At 52.9% G+C, this 14,984-nt stretch overlaps 1 protein-coding gene across 4 annotated transcripts in view; it reads right to left on the bottom strand.

The window, feature by feature from the left end:
• The window catches only part of LOC310678257 (putative cation-transporting ATPase 13A5), a 52,581-nt gene that overhangs the window by 13,778 nt on the left and 23,819 nt on the right, over positions 1-14,984 (bottom strand). For all 4 annotated transcript variants that reach the window (XM_083441940.1, XM_083441941.1, XM_083441942.1 and 1 more), the window contains 7 exons: positions 14,219-14,350; positions 12,287-12,457; positions 8,451-8,608; positions 7,947-8,135; positions 6,797-6,858; positions 5,057-5,207; positions 2,835-2,909 (listed from right to left, as the gene is read on the bottom strand). In XM_083441940.1, the coding sequence (XP_083298066.1) occupies positions 2,835-2,909; positions 5,057-5,207; positions 6,797-6,858; positions 7,947-8,135; positions 8,451-8,608; positions 12,287-12,457; positions 14,219-14,350 (938 nt within the window). The remainder of the gene's footprint in view (positions 1-2,834; positions 2,910-5,056; positions 5,208-6,796; positions 6,859-7,946; positions 8,136-8,450; positions 8,609-12,286; positions 12,458-14,218; positions 14,351-14,984) is intronic.

Raw genomic sequence — 14,984 nt, 5'->3', positions numbered from 1 at the left:
AATAAATCACTAAATATTACTGCACCCCAAAGATGTGGAGAAGCTGCTTCAAGAAGGGTGCCCAAGTGCCAGCCCCCCTTGCCCCTCATGGCTGGGAGGGTCCAAGGAGGAAGGAGAAGTCTTGCCCGCCTTGAAGGAGATGGTGACGTGCCCCTTCCTTCAGACGCTCTCCCTGGACACGGAAGTATTAGATAATTCTCACCCATTGGCTACTATCTCCCTTGGGGGGCGAGTTTCAGATGCGCTTGGAGGAGACTGAAGATTTGGAACCAGTTCAGTCTAGAGGCTTCTGGCCCAGCCAGGACACTGAGGCTGCCTTGGTCGCCCTGGCTGAGGGCATTTGTCGGGAGAGAGATGGGTGGGTGCATTTTTATTGATCTTGCAGTGGCTTTCAGTGTTAGAATTCCTGCTCCATGATTGCAGTCATGGGATTGTTGTCTATCACATGACGGTGTATGTTTTGACTCCATAGAGTGGGAAGTGACGGAGACAGGATGTTTGTGTTACTGTGTTCCATGAAGGGGGACTCTTGTCCTTTGTTCTTTCTCTCTTTGCTGTCTGATGCTAGAGAGAGAGGGAGCCACGTTGCAGTGCTCCATGTGTGTTTATGTAAATAAAGTAGATTAGCCAAAATGCTGAGTTGCTGAGGTCTGTTACGCAAAATGCACAAACTCTGCCGGTGTCTGTTGGCATCGGACGCTGTGATGTTCAGGCAGAAGAAAGCTTTTGAAGCTCCCGAATGATCGACCAGGAGGGAGGGAACATGACAGTCGGGCATGTGTCTCTGCCAGGGTCCTACTCAAGTGTAGGCCGAGCTCCTGACATTCAGCCCCATGGACCACCGCATCCTTCTAGAGCATCTCAGGAGGGCTGGGCAGACTGTACATCAGCAGTTTTGCTTCTGCCTCTAGAGCCCTGTCCATGGCTGGTCCCACGGGAGTTGTCCTGTGGTGCCCTGTAAGGATCCATCTAGCCCCCCCCCCCCCCCCCGTTCTCGGTCCCCACTCTTGAACCTCTTTATGGAGCTGCTGGGAGGTTGGGAAGAAGGAGTTGTCGATACGCAGACGACACCCCGCCCTGTCTCTCTGACCTGTCTGAATTGGGAGAAGGAGCTGAGATGCCAGAGAGGCAGCGATGGGCTGGGTTTGGGCCAACAAACTGAAAGTGAATCCTGAAAAGACAGAAGTCTTGTGTGTCCCGAGTTCTCCAGTCCAGGAAGGAGCAGATTAGATTAGGGCAATGTGCCCTAACTAGGGCTGCCTTTGAAGATGGCTTGGAAACATCAACCGACTCAAAACGCAGCGCTCATATTTGCCTTTAGAACTCACACAAGCCCCGTTTTAAAACAGCCGCATACAGTCGTGCCTTGTTTTGTGACCAGGATCTGTCATGATAGCCGAAACGGATGCAGGGCAAAGCACTTCTGCGCTTCTGCGCATGTGCGAGTGGCAAACCCAGAAGTAACCAGTTTTGGTACTTCTGGGTTTCCCACGGACATTCGCCGGAATGGACGCTAGACAAGGCACACATTCACGGAGGTACAGCAGTACCTCTGGATGTGAACGGGATCCATTACGGAGCCCCGTTCGCATCCAGAAGCGAACGCAACCTGCCTCCGCGCATCTGTGTGTGACGTCATTTTGACCATCTGCGCATGCGTGAGCGGCGAAACCCAGAAGTAGCACAAGAGACCACCTCCTTCCCTAGAGACCCCCTTGGGTGTGAAGACTGGCAGAGGGGACCCTCTTGGTTAGTCCTGCCACCACCGAAGTTTGGGGTGCTGAAAACCTGGAAGGGGGCCTTCTCTGCAGCAGCCCCCCAAATGTGGAACTCCCCCCCCCAGAGGTGCACCTGACACCTTCTCTGTTTTTTGCCAGGACCCACCCTCTTCCTCTGCCTGTAATTTGTTTTCATACTGAATTTTAAAAGGTTGCAGTCCAGTCCTGGGACCTTCCCTTGAAGGACAGGCAATCAATTCAATCCTCACCATCACCTGCCTCTGAACACCAATAGCTGGGAACACAGTCTTGGGAGAGAGAGATGCTCTCATGTCTGCCTTTCAGGCTTTGGGACAACTGCCTGAGCCCTGCGGGGCCAGGATGCGAAGGCGTGTGGCTCTCAGTCTGCCCTAAAAGAGAACAACCGCCAGCAGCTGCTGGCGGTCCACTGTTCCCCCTGCAGTCGTGCGTTTGACTTTTCCTTGTTCAAAACTACCCACAGAAAGTTCTTTCTGGCTTGGTCCTGTTTCTAAACTGCCTCCTTCCATGCCTCCCAGGTCAGAATGGCAACAGAAGATCCCTGCTGGCTTTCATGTATTTCTTAAGAGCATAGGAAGAGCCAATGGCCCATTGATCCCAGAATCCTGTTCTCACAGGGGTCGACCAGATGCCCCAATGGGAAACCAGAAATCAGGATTCAAATACAAGAGCAAATCTCCCCTTCTGTGGTTCCCAGCAATGGGGATTCAGAAGCATCACTGATTCCAATTGTGGAGGCACAGCAGAATCGCTAGCCCTCTCTTCCTCCTCCTCCTCCATAAATCGGTCCTATCTTCTGGCAGCCATCACTGCCTCCTGTGGGAGGGAGTCCCATCGTTTAACTATGTGCTACTACTTCCTTTCGTCTGCCCTGAATCTTCCAGCAAAAACCTTCCCTTTGCCTCCATCCCAAAGAAGCCCGGGGTAGCAGATGCCCAAATGAAGCTACAAGGCTCCTTTGCCCCAGAAGCTCTTTCGCTGAGCGGATGCTGTGATGCCAGCCGCCCCCTGCCTTGCTTGCTCCCCCAGGATGCTCCGCCAGGGCGGGGGCCGCTCAGGGGCAGGTGCAGCACTTACCTGGGCGGCGTTGCTGTCTGGCTTGACAATGGTGAGGCTGCCTTTGCTCCCGTCCGAGCTGGACTCCTCCATTTTCTGTAAGAAGGAAGGAGGAGAACACACACTGAGAGTGGGAGAGTCTCAAGGACCAGATTAGCGGGTGGCAAAGATGGTGAAGGGTCTGGAAGCCAAGTCTTAGGAGGAGTCCTTGAGAGACCTGGAGATGTTTAGCCTGGCCACCTGTCTTGACACGCTTTGGCTCAGCTTTGGCTGAGATTCCTGCCTTGCACGGGGTTAGACTAGAGGACCTCTGGGGGTCCCTTCCAACTCTACAATTCTCTGAGTCTTTGAGAAGAGGAGACTGAGAGGAGGTCCGTGTTTGTGGAAGACAATCTTACTCGGCCACGAGTGATCACCGAAGAAGAAGAAGAAGAAGAAGAAGAAGAAGAAGAAGAAGAAGAAGAAAGAGGACGAGTCCTGCTGGATGAGGCCAATGGGGGCCTATCAAGGGCAGTATCCAGTTCTCACCGTGGCCAACCAGATGCCTGGAGGAAATCTGCCATCAGGATTCGAACCCGAGATCCATGTTGTTGGGATATGAGCAAGCCCCTGGAGCCTGGGAGAGGGGCCAGCCTCTCTCTCCCGAGGGGGCTAGTTTTCCAACACATCTTCTCCCCTCTTGTGGCTTCCAGAAGCATCGCTGCCTCCCCGCCCCCTCCCCAAATCTGCCGGCCCTTGTGGGGAACAGGGGAAGGCAACGGTCCTCTGCCCACAATCTTGGGCTGCAACTCTTTCCGTGTTGCCCCGCTGTGGGCTCCCTCCGGGGGCATTTGCCACGCAGCAGCGGAAGGAGGGACACACCAGCGGCACGAGATGCAAAAGCAGGTTCAGCTGATACTGGAGCAGATTGACAGATTGTGTTGCAAACAGACAGGAAAAACCGCGTCCTGGAGCGAAGCCAGAGGGCCCGAGTTTTGCTCTGCCTGTTAGCAGAGGGATGGAGCCGAGGGGAGGGGACCTGTGGGGCAACGTTCCCACGCTCCTCCCTGCTGGAGGTGGCATGAGGACAAGGCTTTCAGCCCCGTGAACGTGCCAAGGAGCGGGTCCCCGGTGCCAGCCGCGTGACCGCAAGGGTCAGGAGCCGGGAAGGGGAGCCTCCAAAATCAAGGCGGAGGGTGACACAATGTTTATGCCAGATTTCCTCTGACAATGGAGCAGCCGCTGTGTCCCTGTGCATTCAGGCAACGGCAGAGGAGCTTTGGCATGCCCCAGACTCCTTTCTGAGGAAGCCCCGGGCTTTGCACTGCAAACCACAAGCGCTCTGCTCAGCGGAGTGTCTTTGCAAACCACTTGTGTCCCCAGGGCCTCCCTCCATCGCTCAGCCACACCGTCCCAGGGTCCTGGCAGGCCCCCGGTGAGGGTGGCCTTGAATTTCGCGAGGCGTGGAAGCAGGAAGTGGGCCAGGAGGAGCAGCCAAACATAGGGCGACTGTCCCCACACTTTGCTAGGCTGGCAAACAGGAGACCCAGGATGAACAAGGGCTGCAGATTCTTGGATGTTTCCGGTCACTGCAGTCAACTCTTCCTCTTGGAAGCTGTCCCTCCCGGGTGACCGTCAGAGGATAAGAGCCAAAGGCCCCCCCTGAGCCATCATCCTGTATCCCAGTGGCCCTTCAGATGCCTCTGCAAGATTCCTCTTCTTCTGCGGTCTCTCATAGCCGAGTAAGATTGTCTCCCATAAACACGGTTTTAACAGTGAGTCTGTAAGTGACTGTGGAGGCCAATTCTGGATCCACACGTCCTTCCACAGTGGGGACATACGTTTCTGGGCAGGAGTTGATCACGGTGAGGATTTGCCAAGCACGTCTCTCGCTTGAGTGCTTACTGGAAGGACAGATCCTGAAGCTGAGACTCCAATACTTTGGCCCCCTCATGAGAAGAGAAGACTCACTGGAAAAGACCCTGATGTTGGGAAAGATGGAGGGCGCAAGGAGAAGGGGACAACAGAGGACAAGATGGTTAGACAGTGTTCTCGAAGCTACAAACATGAATCTGACCAAACTGCGGGTGGCAGTGGAAGACAGAAGTGCCTGGCATTCTCTGGTCCAGGGGGTCACGAAGAGGCGGACATGACTAAACAAAAATTATTATTATTATTAGTAGTAGTAGTAGTAGTAGTAGTAGTATGCCCTGGCTTCCCAGCTCTTTCCTCCTTGGCAGCCCTGAGTGCGAAAGTCGACTCACCCAGTTGGTGCCCTCAAACATCTTGACGTCCAGGGGATCCCCTTGGATCTTCCCGTCCAAGACCAGCAGCGAGTGGCAGGTGGCCATGGCTCTGCAGATGGGCCCCCACGGCAGCGGGCAGCCGCTGGAGAAGCTGTGCACAGCCTGGAAGCTGGGAGGGAAAGCAGAGCATGAGCCCCAGGGTCCCTCTTTCCCAACTCTTTCCTCAAACACAGCAGATGTTGCTTGGGCTCCAGGATCTGCAGCCCAAGTGGACAAGAGGAGCCTCAAAGGGTTGTCTGGAGCAGCAAGGCTGCCAGGGATGAAAGAAGAAGCCCGTCTTTGGGTCTAAGGCGAAGGGCTGCCCCACAGCAGAGGTGACTGCGCAGCTGCAGATCTTTGAAAGCCTATTTCATTGGCCTTGTCTGCCCTTCCGCTGGTCTCCCCCCTTGAAAATGCAGGCTGCCCAATCTGGGGATAATCCAATCCATTTGTTAATTGATTTGTTTCATAAAATTTGTGCATTGTTTTATTGCAGAAAAACCAAGAACAGCAAAGCCTCAGAGTGGTCTATGAAAAGATAAGACTGGAGGTCAGGGGCGAGGAAAAGGGAGCAGTAAAGATGAAGTTTAGTCCGCCCACAGGCCAAGGAAGGATGCAAAATGTCTGCTTTCCCCGGTGGAGAGATTTCCCTGAATCAGAGGCTCAGAAATGCTGAGGTGCTTGTTGCTTGTTCTTTCAGCATTTTAACGTTTTGCAATGTTTTGAAGTATTGTAATTTTTTCTTGGTTTTCTTGTTTTCATGGATCATCTAGTCCAACCCAGGAGTCCCTTCCCCTCCAGCTGTGCTACCCCACCAGAAACCTTTCCATCTCTCTCTTTCTCGCTGGTCTCCCAGGAAGGAGGTCCAAGTTAGGGGGAGGTAAGTCAGGAGGAAGGCTCTTGGAGCGCCTAAATCCGCCTTCCAGTCACTGCTCACCCCCTCCACACCCCTCTTTACTCCACAAACAATCGGCCCTTGTTGGAAACTGTCAACATAACCTCCTTAATCCTTTCGTTCCAGAGGCTAAACACACAGTGGCTCCTTCAGAACAAGATTTAGGGCTTCCCTTGAACAGGGCGCTGAGCCAAAGGGGTGTAGAAGGAGGAGGAGGAGGAGGAGGAGGAAGAAGGAGGAGGAAGGAGAGGAAGGAAGAGGAGGGACGGAGGGACGGAGGGAGGGAGGGAGGGAGGGAGGGAGGGAGGAAGGAAGGAAGGAAGGAAGGAAGGAAGGAAGGAAGGAAGGAAGGAAGGAAGGAAGGAAGGAAGGAAGGAAGATTATTGTGCTGCTGGACTAGATGGGCCGTTGGCACCTTAACCTTTTGTATTTAAGAAGTGAAAGACTTCTGAAATGAATCTGCTGCCGTCCCCAAAGCAGGCGCTGCCAAGAGGACTAAACCTTCCTCTGTTCTCTGCTGCCGGAATCTGCAAAGGAGCAGGGCTGGCTTGCTAGGTTTCCCCGAAGCCTCTCCATGGCAGCAGGAAGCTGGATAGCAGCAACCCCCCCTCCCTCTCCTTCTGGGGCTGGAGCCAAGCAGAGGCTGCACCTTGTGGCTGAGGCTTTGCAGCCCCCTTGGCTGGGCAGCGCTTCTTCATTAATCTCTCCGTATTCAGGTTTACTTAAAAGGAATTTTCTGGCCACCCTGGGGAGTTGGACCAGATGATCACTGGGATACCACAACCACAACTTCCCTTCCAATGCTACCATTCTAGGGGGCTTACCTCCTCTTTTCACAGGGGACGGCGCCCCACAGATCCAGGCCATCCTCTGTCAGCGTGCCAGTCTAGGTGGGGGGAAACAGACACAGGGCATCCCTGGTCAGAAGGCAGAGGCCCCAGTGCTCAGCTCAAGTGCCGCAGGGCAGCTCAGGCACAGATCTCCTTGTGGGTGGGTGAAGGCGAGGGAGGGGGGCAGAGAGAGACGGGAAGGCCCCTGGGGGAACCGGGAAGCTCTCCGTGGGGCGCAAGCTTCCTTCTCCCTTGCCCAGTGGAAGCCCAGCCCCTGGGTGCCGCTGAGCCTTGAGGAAAGAACTCCTGAGGACTAGAAACCTCCCAGGAATGAAAGCGCTGGAGGCGTGAAGCATCCTTGGCACCCACAGGGTGCCTCTGGGGGTTTCCAAAGGCTTCAAGGCAGTTACCCCTGAATGGGGCAACTGTGCCCCGGAAGAACCAGGTGCGCAGCCTGGGAGTCATTTTGGACTCACCGTTGTCCATGGAGGTGCAGGCCAATTCTGTGTCCAGGGCAGCTGTCTATCAGCTCCATCTGGTACGCAGGATGAGACCCTCCCTGCCCGCAGACTGTCTTGCCAGAGTGGTGCATGCTCTGGTTATCTCCCGCTTGGACTACTGCTATGCGCTCTACGTGGGGCTACCTTTGAAGGTGACCCGGAAACTACAACTAATCCAGAATGCAGCGGCTAGACTGGATTAGTTGACTGGGAGTGGCTCTGCATGTACATTTTTTAAAAAACGGGATTGAGAAAGTGTTTCCAAGAACTGGTTGGATGAGAGATGATGGGGTGGCAGACAGCGGTTGGGAAGAGGATGAAAGAGCCAAAATGATGTATATTTTTCCTATAAAGTTTGTGTCCTAGGGCAAAGTGTACTCTCTGGGCTCTACCCTGCAATTCATTGGCGAAAGTTCAGTGCCTGAAACCCAAATTACCGCATTACCAGAACCAAAGGATTCAAACTACAAGAAAAGAGATTCCAAGTCTCTCCTTCCTTGGGGGGTTTCAAGCAGACTTGGGGTGTCCCTCCATCAGGGATTGCGGCAGATGGCGCTTAGGATCCCTTCCAACCCTCCCGTTTTATGACAAAGTCTGGCCGATTTGGACTTTGAAACCCCAAGCGAATTCTCCAGAGACGGCACCTTGTCGAAGCAGACCAGGTTGATCTGCCCACAGATGTTGATCCTCTGAGGGCTGATGCAGAAGATCTTCTTCTTCTTCAGCCTCCTCTGGGCGTAGACGATGCCGGTGGTCAAGGCGGCCGGAATGGCCGGAGGGACCGCGACCGTCATGAGGAGGAGCGCCATGGTCACCGTGTCCGAGACGGGTTGCTGGGAGGACACAAACACACACCGGACAGATGTGGTCAGCGGGTCGGCCATGCACTTCTGCCTTAAGGGGCTCGATCCAAGCCCCCCGCCCAGCCCCATCTATTAATTCATTGCATTCAAACCCACCTTTTCCTCCAGGCTACTCAAGGAGCCCCTCGTGACCCTCCGCCTCCCCTTTCCATCCCCACAACAGCCCTGTGAAGTAGGAGGGGCAGAGAAAAGGTCCCAACCCCAGTGGGTGTCACGGCCCAATGGGGATTTGGGTCCTAGCCCAGAACTCTAACCACTAGACCGTGCTGTCTCTCCGAGACTCACCTTGCGGCTCACGTACACCCCGATGGTGTAGACCAGCCCCAGGATGCCGATCAGAGCCAGGCCCACGATGAAGCGGAAGGCTTCTCGGTAGAGGCGGAAGTTCAGGGGCTTCGGGTAAAGGATGGACCTCACCAGGTCTCCCTTGGCGGTGTTGAAACCTGCAGCAAAACGTGGCATGGGCGACACTCAAACGCAGGACACAGACTCGGCCCAAGGAGTTATCCCCACGCCTTGTCCTTTGGCTTCCCAGAGAACTTGGCATTCAAGGTAAGAGCCCCACATTCCATCCTTCTTGCGCTCGGATTCAGGCTGCGATCCTCTGCGTGCTTACTTGGGAGGAAGCTCCATGGAGCCCAAATGCAGCCGGCCGTCTGTCAGGGGCTAGGACCAGACGACCCTCTGCAGTTCAGTGATTCTAATGAAGGTGTCTATGACTGGATTTCTTATGGCTTTGGAGTGTGTAAGACGGCATGCGCCTGCGGTCCCAGAAACAGCCTCCTATGAAACTAGCTCTAAGAACAATGACTTGGAAGGAACCCAGAGGGCAGGCGCACTTTCCCAGCAATAGAATCATAGAGGTGGAGGGGACCCCAAGGGTCATCCAGTCCAGCCCCCTGCAATGCAGGAATCTCGGCTAAAGCATCCCTGAGAGACGGCCATCCAAGCTCTGCTTCAAACCCTCCAGGGAAGGAGAGTCCCCCACCTTCCAAGGGAGACCCTTCCACTGTGGAACAGCTCTCACCCTCCAAAAGTTCTTTCTGTGGTTGAGCCAGGAGCCCCTTTCTTGCAGCCTAAATCCTTTGGTTCAGCTTCTATTCTCTGGAGCAGCAGAAAGAAGGTTTGCTCCTCCTTCCAGATATTGGTAAGGTAAAGGGGCTCACTGGAAGGACAGATCGTGAAGCTGAGGCTCCAAGACTTTGGCCACCTCAGGAGAAGAGAAGACTCCCTGGAAAAGACCCTGATGTTGGGAAAGATGGAGGGCACAAGGAGAAGGGGACGGCAGAGGACGAGATGGTGGGACAGTGTTCTGGAAGGTACCAGCATGAGTTTGACCAAACTGCGGGAGGCAGTGGAAGACAGGAGTGTCTGGCGTGCTCTGGTCCAGGGGGTCACAAAGAGGCGGACACGACTAAATGACTGAACAACAACAAAAGGTAAAGGGACCGCTGACCAATAGGTCCAGTCATGGCTGACTCTAAGGTTTCAGTGCTCATCTCGCTTTATTGGCTAAGGGAGCCGGCGTACAGCTTCCGGGTCATGTGGCCAGCAGGACTAAGCCGCTTCTGGCGAACCAGAGCAGCGCACGGAAACGCCGTTTACCTTCCCGCCAAAGTGGTACCTATTTATCTACTTGTGTTGGTGTGCTTTTGACCTGCTAGGTGGGCAGGAGCAGGGACCGAGCAACGGGAGCTCATCCCATCGCAGGGATTCGAACCACCGACCTTCTGATCGGCAAGCCCTAGGCACTGTGGTTTAGACCACAGCGCCACCCGCGTCCCTAGAACATTGCTTAGGAAACCTCAAAGAGAAGCAGGACGAGGCAGAGCTAACCCCAGGCTGCGTCAAGAGAAGGAGGCCGGGAGAGAAGTCACTTTGAAAGGCATCTCTTTGCATCTGAGAACTGACTTGGTGAGAAGGTGGGTCAGTTTCAGTCCTCCTGGCACACAACGTCTCTGGGCAGGATATGAATCTGAGAAGCACTTTGACGTGCTTTCGAACTGCTAGGTTGGCAGGAGCAGGGACCGAGCAATGGGCGCTCACCCCGTCGTGGGGATTTGAACCGCCGACCTTCTGATCGGCAAGTCCTAGGCTCTGTGATTTAACCCACAGCTCCACCCGCGTCCCTCTCCAGATATTGGAAGAGAGTGCTAATCCTCTTGCGTGATAACCAGTCACAGGGAGGCAGGTAGGGAGAGCCCACAGAGTGGGCTGTGGGGGGCAGACATGCATCTCCTGCCATAATAATAATAATAATAATAATAATAATAATAATAATTTATTTATACCCCGCCCACCTGGCTGGGTTTCCCCAACCACCCTGGGCAACAAACAGCATATCTAAAAACAATAAAAACATCAAACATTAAAAACTTCTCTAAACAGGGCTGCCTTCAGATGTCTTCTAAAAGTTAGATAGTTGTTTATTTCCTTGACATCTGATGGGAGGGTTAAAACAGAGCGGGTGCCACCACTGAGAAGGCCCTCTGCCTGGTTCCCTGTAAGCTCACTTCTCGCACTGAAGGAACCGCCAGAAGGCCCTTGGATTCCTTTCTCATTCCCCATCTCTCCTTCCCCCTTCCTGCTCCACACAGTGGATTGAATACTCCTGATAAAGGTTTCGCTTATCACTGAGCTGCCCAAGACATGGTTACCCTTTTTGGGGCACCAGAATCAGGCCTGGAGAAGAGGCTCTTTGGCACAACCTGCAGGTCCACATTCTCCTGCCTCCCTGGACGCTCTTGTTAGTATTCAAAAGCAAAGCGCTTCCTTTTGGCACCAGGTGAGTCAAGCTCAATTTAGGATTTTGCATGCATTCATCACATGCGCCGTCAACTTTTAAGAAAGGAGAGTCACGCTTCACTTCAGGAAGAGTTCCATAGTTTAACTTTCCACCCCCACCACCCACCACACCCCTGTCACCTGCAAAACTGCCTCCCTCCAAATTCCTTCATCTGCATGAGAAAGAAACCGGGGGGGGGGGGGAGAAGGGCATGAAAGAAGGGAAAAGGGAGGCCATGACCTTCCCAGGGACCAACAGGCAAGAGTCCTAATTGCAAAAATCGCTTTGATTTTTCTCTCCTCTCCCCCCCTCCCCCGCACTCAGGGTCACCCATCTCCCTACCTTAAAGAGGTGTAAATCACAAAGCTGTGTTATAGGAATTCTAAAGTCATATACACAAATACACACACACACCGTATTTTTTGCTCTATAAGACGCTCTTTTTCCCTCCTAAAAAGTAAGTGGAAATGCGTATGCGTCTTATGGAGCGAATGCAGGCTGCGCAGCTATTGCTGAAGCCAGAACAGCAAGAGGGATTGCTGCGCAGCAATCCCTCTTGCTGTTCTGGCTTCAGCGATAGCCGCACAAAGCCTCTTCAACAACATTTGATTCAGAATCTTTTCTTTCTTGTTTTCCTCCTCTAAAAACTAAGTGCGTCTTGGGGTCGGGTGCGTCTTATAGAGCAAAAAATACAGTATATATAAAAATACATAAATGTACAAGGCAAACACACATGCATAAGTATAGTGCCTGAAACAGTACAAACAGGGTTTGCAAGGAAGAAGGAAATGGGGAAAGCTTTCCTATTGTAGGGGCTGCCTTCACCTCCCTGTAAATACAGTCTGGCAAGTATCTGTGAAGCTGAGCACACTCTCAATATGCGTAAGAGATTCAGAAACTAAGGATTTACCACCTCCAAGGAATGGCCAGGCTACCCAGAAAAGGCAATCAGATGAGGCAGGATCAGGTATCCTGGCAGACAGGAGAGAAGCAGCACACGCCAGTTTCTGCTGGAGACCATCTCTTTCTGTGAGGCATGTATGATGTTTTGGGGGGTGGTCTTGGGCTCCATGGTGGTCAATTTCAAAAGTCTATATAAGGGCTTGCACACCAATGTTCTGGGTTCCTCCTCCCTCCTGCGTGGGGTGAGTGGGGAAACTGTTGCAACAGTTAAAAAATGATCAGGCTTACTAGCTGCTTTGCTTCTCAATATTTTCTGGTTGGCCTCTTATTTTCTCCTATCGATACAGAAACTACAAAGGACTCTATATGGGCTTTTGGGTACCCCATAAGGGAAAGGGGGCAGTTTTTTTCACACAACAGCTGCTTGACTCACCTGTCTGCAGCACGACGGCCCTGACGGGGCCTTTTCCGGCTCGCTTGGTCTGGATGACCTCTGTGCCGCAGAAGAGAACGTGTCGGCGGTAGTCTTCCACGCTGTGAACTTTCCAGGGCTTGGTGTTGTCCGTCTGGGGCAAGGGGGTCTTCATCACGGGAACGCTTTCACCTGCAAACGCAGCCCAAATCCCACCCGCTCAGTGGACATCACCACAGAATCACGGCATCGTGGAGTTGGAAGGGACCCCCAGAGTCATCCAGTCCAACCCCCGGCAAGGCTGAAATCTTGGCTAGAACATCCAAGACAGATGGCCACCCAACCTCTGCTTAGAAACCTCCAAGGAAGGAGAGTCCACCACCTCCCGAAGGAGACCATTCTGCCATCAAACAGGATCTTGAAGAACCAGAATAGGTTCTTCCTAATGTCTACGCAAAACTGCCTTTCTTGCAGCTTGAATCAGTATGCATGGATTATTACTAATGATGGTGATTACTTTGCACAGAACCATCAACATGCACAGCGCTTCAAAGGAGGCCCTGCCCCAAGGAGCTTACAAATGGCAATGAGATACAAGGGGAAGAAAAGCAAGGTGGGGCCAGGCAAGGGAAGAGCGTTGTCTTCATTGCAATGGCACGCACTGAGGTGGCACTGCAGAGAGCGGAAGGAGCTGCCAAGGGGATGGTGCCCATGAATGTTGTGTTCCCCTCGGCCGAAAAGGCTGTACCGTATTTTTCGCTCTATAAGACGCACGTTTTCCCCTCCAAAAATTAAGGGGGAATGTGTGTGCGTCTTATGGAGCAAATGCAGGCTCCTTGGCTTCAGCGATAGCAACGCAAAGCCTCCGAAGCGCAGAGGGAGCGCTCCTGCCGCGCTCCGGAGGCTTCGCGTTGCTTTTGCTGAAGCCTGGAGAGCGAGAGGGGTCCAGGCTTCAAAGATAGTGAAAGGAACCCAATGGAACTCCCGCTGCGCTCTGGAGGCTTCGGGTTGCCTTCGCTGAAGGAGAAGGCAATGTGGGAGAGGGAGAGCTGCGCAGCGCCCCTTCAGCTAAGCAGGAGGAGAAATGGAAGGGGCTCCGTTTCTCCTGCCGCTTCGCTGAAGGGGCGCTGTGCAGAGAGCGGGAGAATTTTTTTTCTTGTTCCCCCCCTCTAAAACAAGGTGCGTCCTATGGTCGGGTGCGTCCTATAGAGCAAAAAATATGGCACATAAGAAGGCAAGAAGTGTCAGTCCGCCTTTGAGCCGATGCCAATGACTTGGCTCCATATCTGGATCTGCCCCAACTGGACTAGGCGACCTGGAGCACTTCCAGAGACCTTCCACTCCTGGAAAGCAGGTCTAAGTGCCCTGGACCCACAACTGTCTCATCTCTACATAGATAACACAGAGGCTCCCACAGAGTCAGGCAGGAGTGGAAGAAGCGAAAAGCAGTTTCCGCCCCCTCCTTTCTGAAAACATCAGGAGATTCTTGCAATGGGAGGGGGTGAAAATATCCCCACCCAGTTCAGCCTCCTGTTTTCACAGGGGCCACCCAAATGCTTATATATATTTTTTATTTCTACACTGCCCTACACCCGAAGGTCTCAAATGCCCCAATGGGAAACGGGCAAGCGGGATCTGAGCACAATCACCCTCTTTCCTCTGGCAACTGAAATCCAGAAGCATCGCTGCCTCTGACTGTGGGGGCAGAGTAGAACCACTGACAGCCCTCTCCCCCGCCATGAGTTTGCACCATCCTCTTCTAAAGCCGTTCCATTTGGCGGCCAAATCACTGTCTCCTGCTGGAGAGAGTGCCACAGGCTAATTTACCTGCCCCCTTTTAAATTCACCTTTCAGGCTGCCTCCCTCCAAATCATCTGCGTGAGAAAGAAAGGAGAGTGGGCAGAAGGAGGGCGTGGGCGAGGGGCAAAGGGCGGCCAGGACAGTTCTGTGTACCTGTGAGCATCCCCTCGTTGACCACGCAGCTCCCTTCGATAAGGATGGCATCGCAGGGCAGAGAAAACTTCTGGCTTTCCAAGAGAACGACATCTCCTGGGACCAGCTGGCAGGATTCCACCTTGCAGCTCCCTGCAGGAAAAGGGGCTCTGTTAAAGCGCAGGCTTCCCAGGAAAAGTGCCGGAACAAACAACAACAGCAACTGCTCAGGCGCAGAGCTGGGCCTAAAAGTCTGGATAGAACCTTATGCTTGTCCCTATTGAAATTCATTTCAGGGGAAAAGACAGGGTGTCATTATTATTATTATTATTATTATTATTATTATTATTATTATTATTTCCTGGTTTGGGCCCAGTTTTCCAATCTGTTTTTGGATTTAATGGAACCAAGGGGGGGTGGCCCCAGGGCCGGATTTAGGTTTAATAAGGTCCTGAGCTACTGAAGGTAATGGGGCCATTTCTATGTCCAGCTGTCCTTTGTCAACAACAAATTGCCGCTGTTTTTTATGTTGAATATGTGCTATATATTAATTTATGGACCTAATAGGTATCTAAAGCCATTTGCACATAATAAATAGGAGCCTACACAACACAAAACACTGTTGCTGTATGTAGGCTTTATTTTACTGTGGTACTTTGGTTTAAGAAAAGTCCTGTTTACGAACGATTCGGTTTACAAACTCAGCAAAACTGGAAGTAGTGTCCTGGTTTGCAAACTTTACCTTGGTTTAAGAACGGAATCTGAATGGTAGAAGGGCACTGGCGGC

Source organism: Podarcis tiliguerta, assembly GCF_965153285.1.
Source record: "Podarcis tiliguerta genome assembly, chromosome: 5".
Classification (NCBI taxonomy): Eukaryota; Metazoa; Chordata; class Lepidosauria; order Squamata; family Lacertidae; genus Podarcis; species Podarcis tiliguerta.
This window is presented reverse-complemented; position numbering and strand designations above follow the sequence as displayed.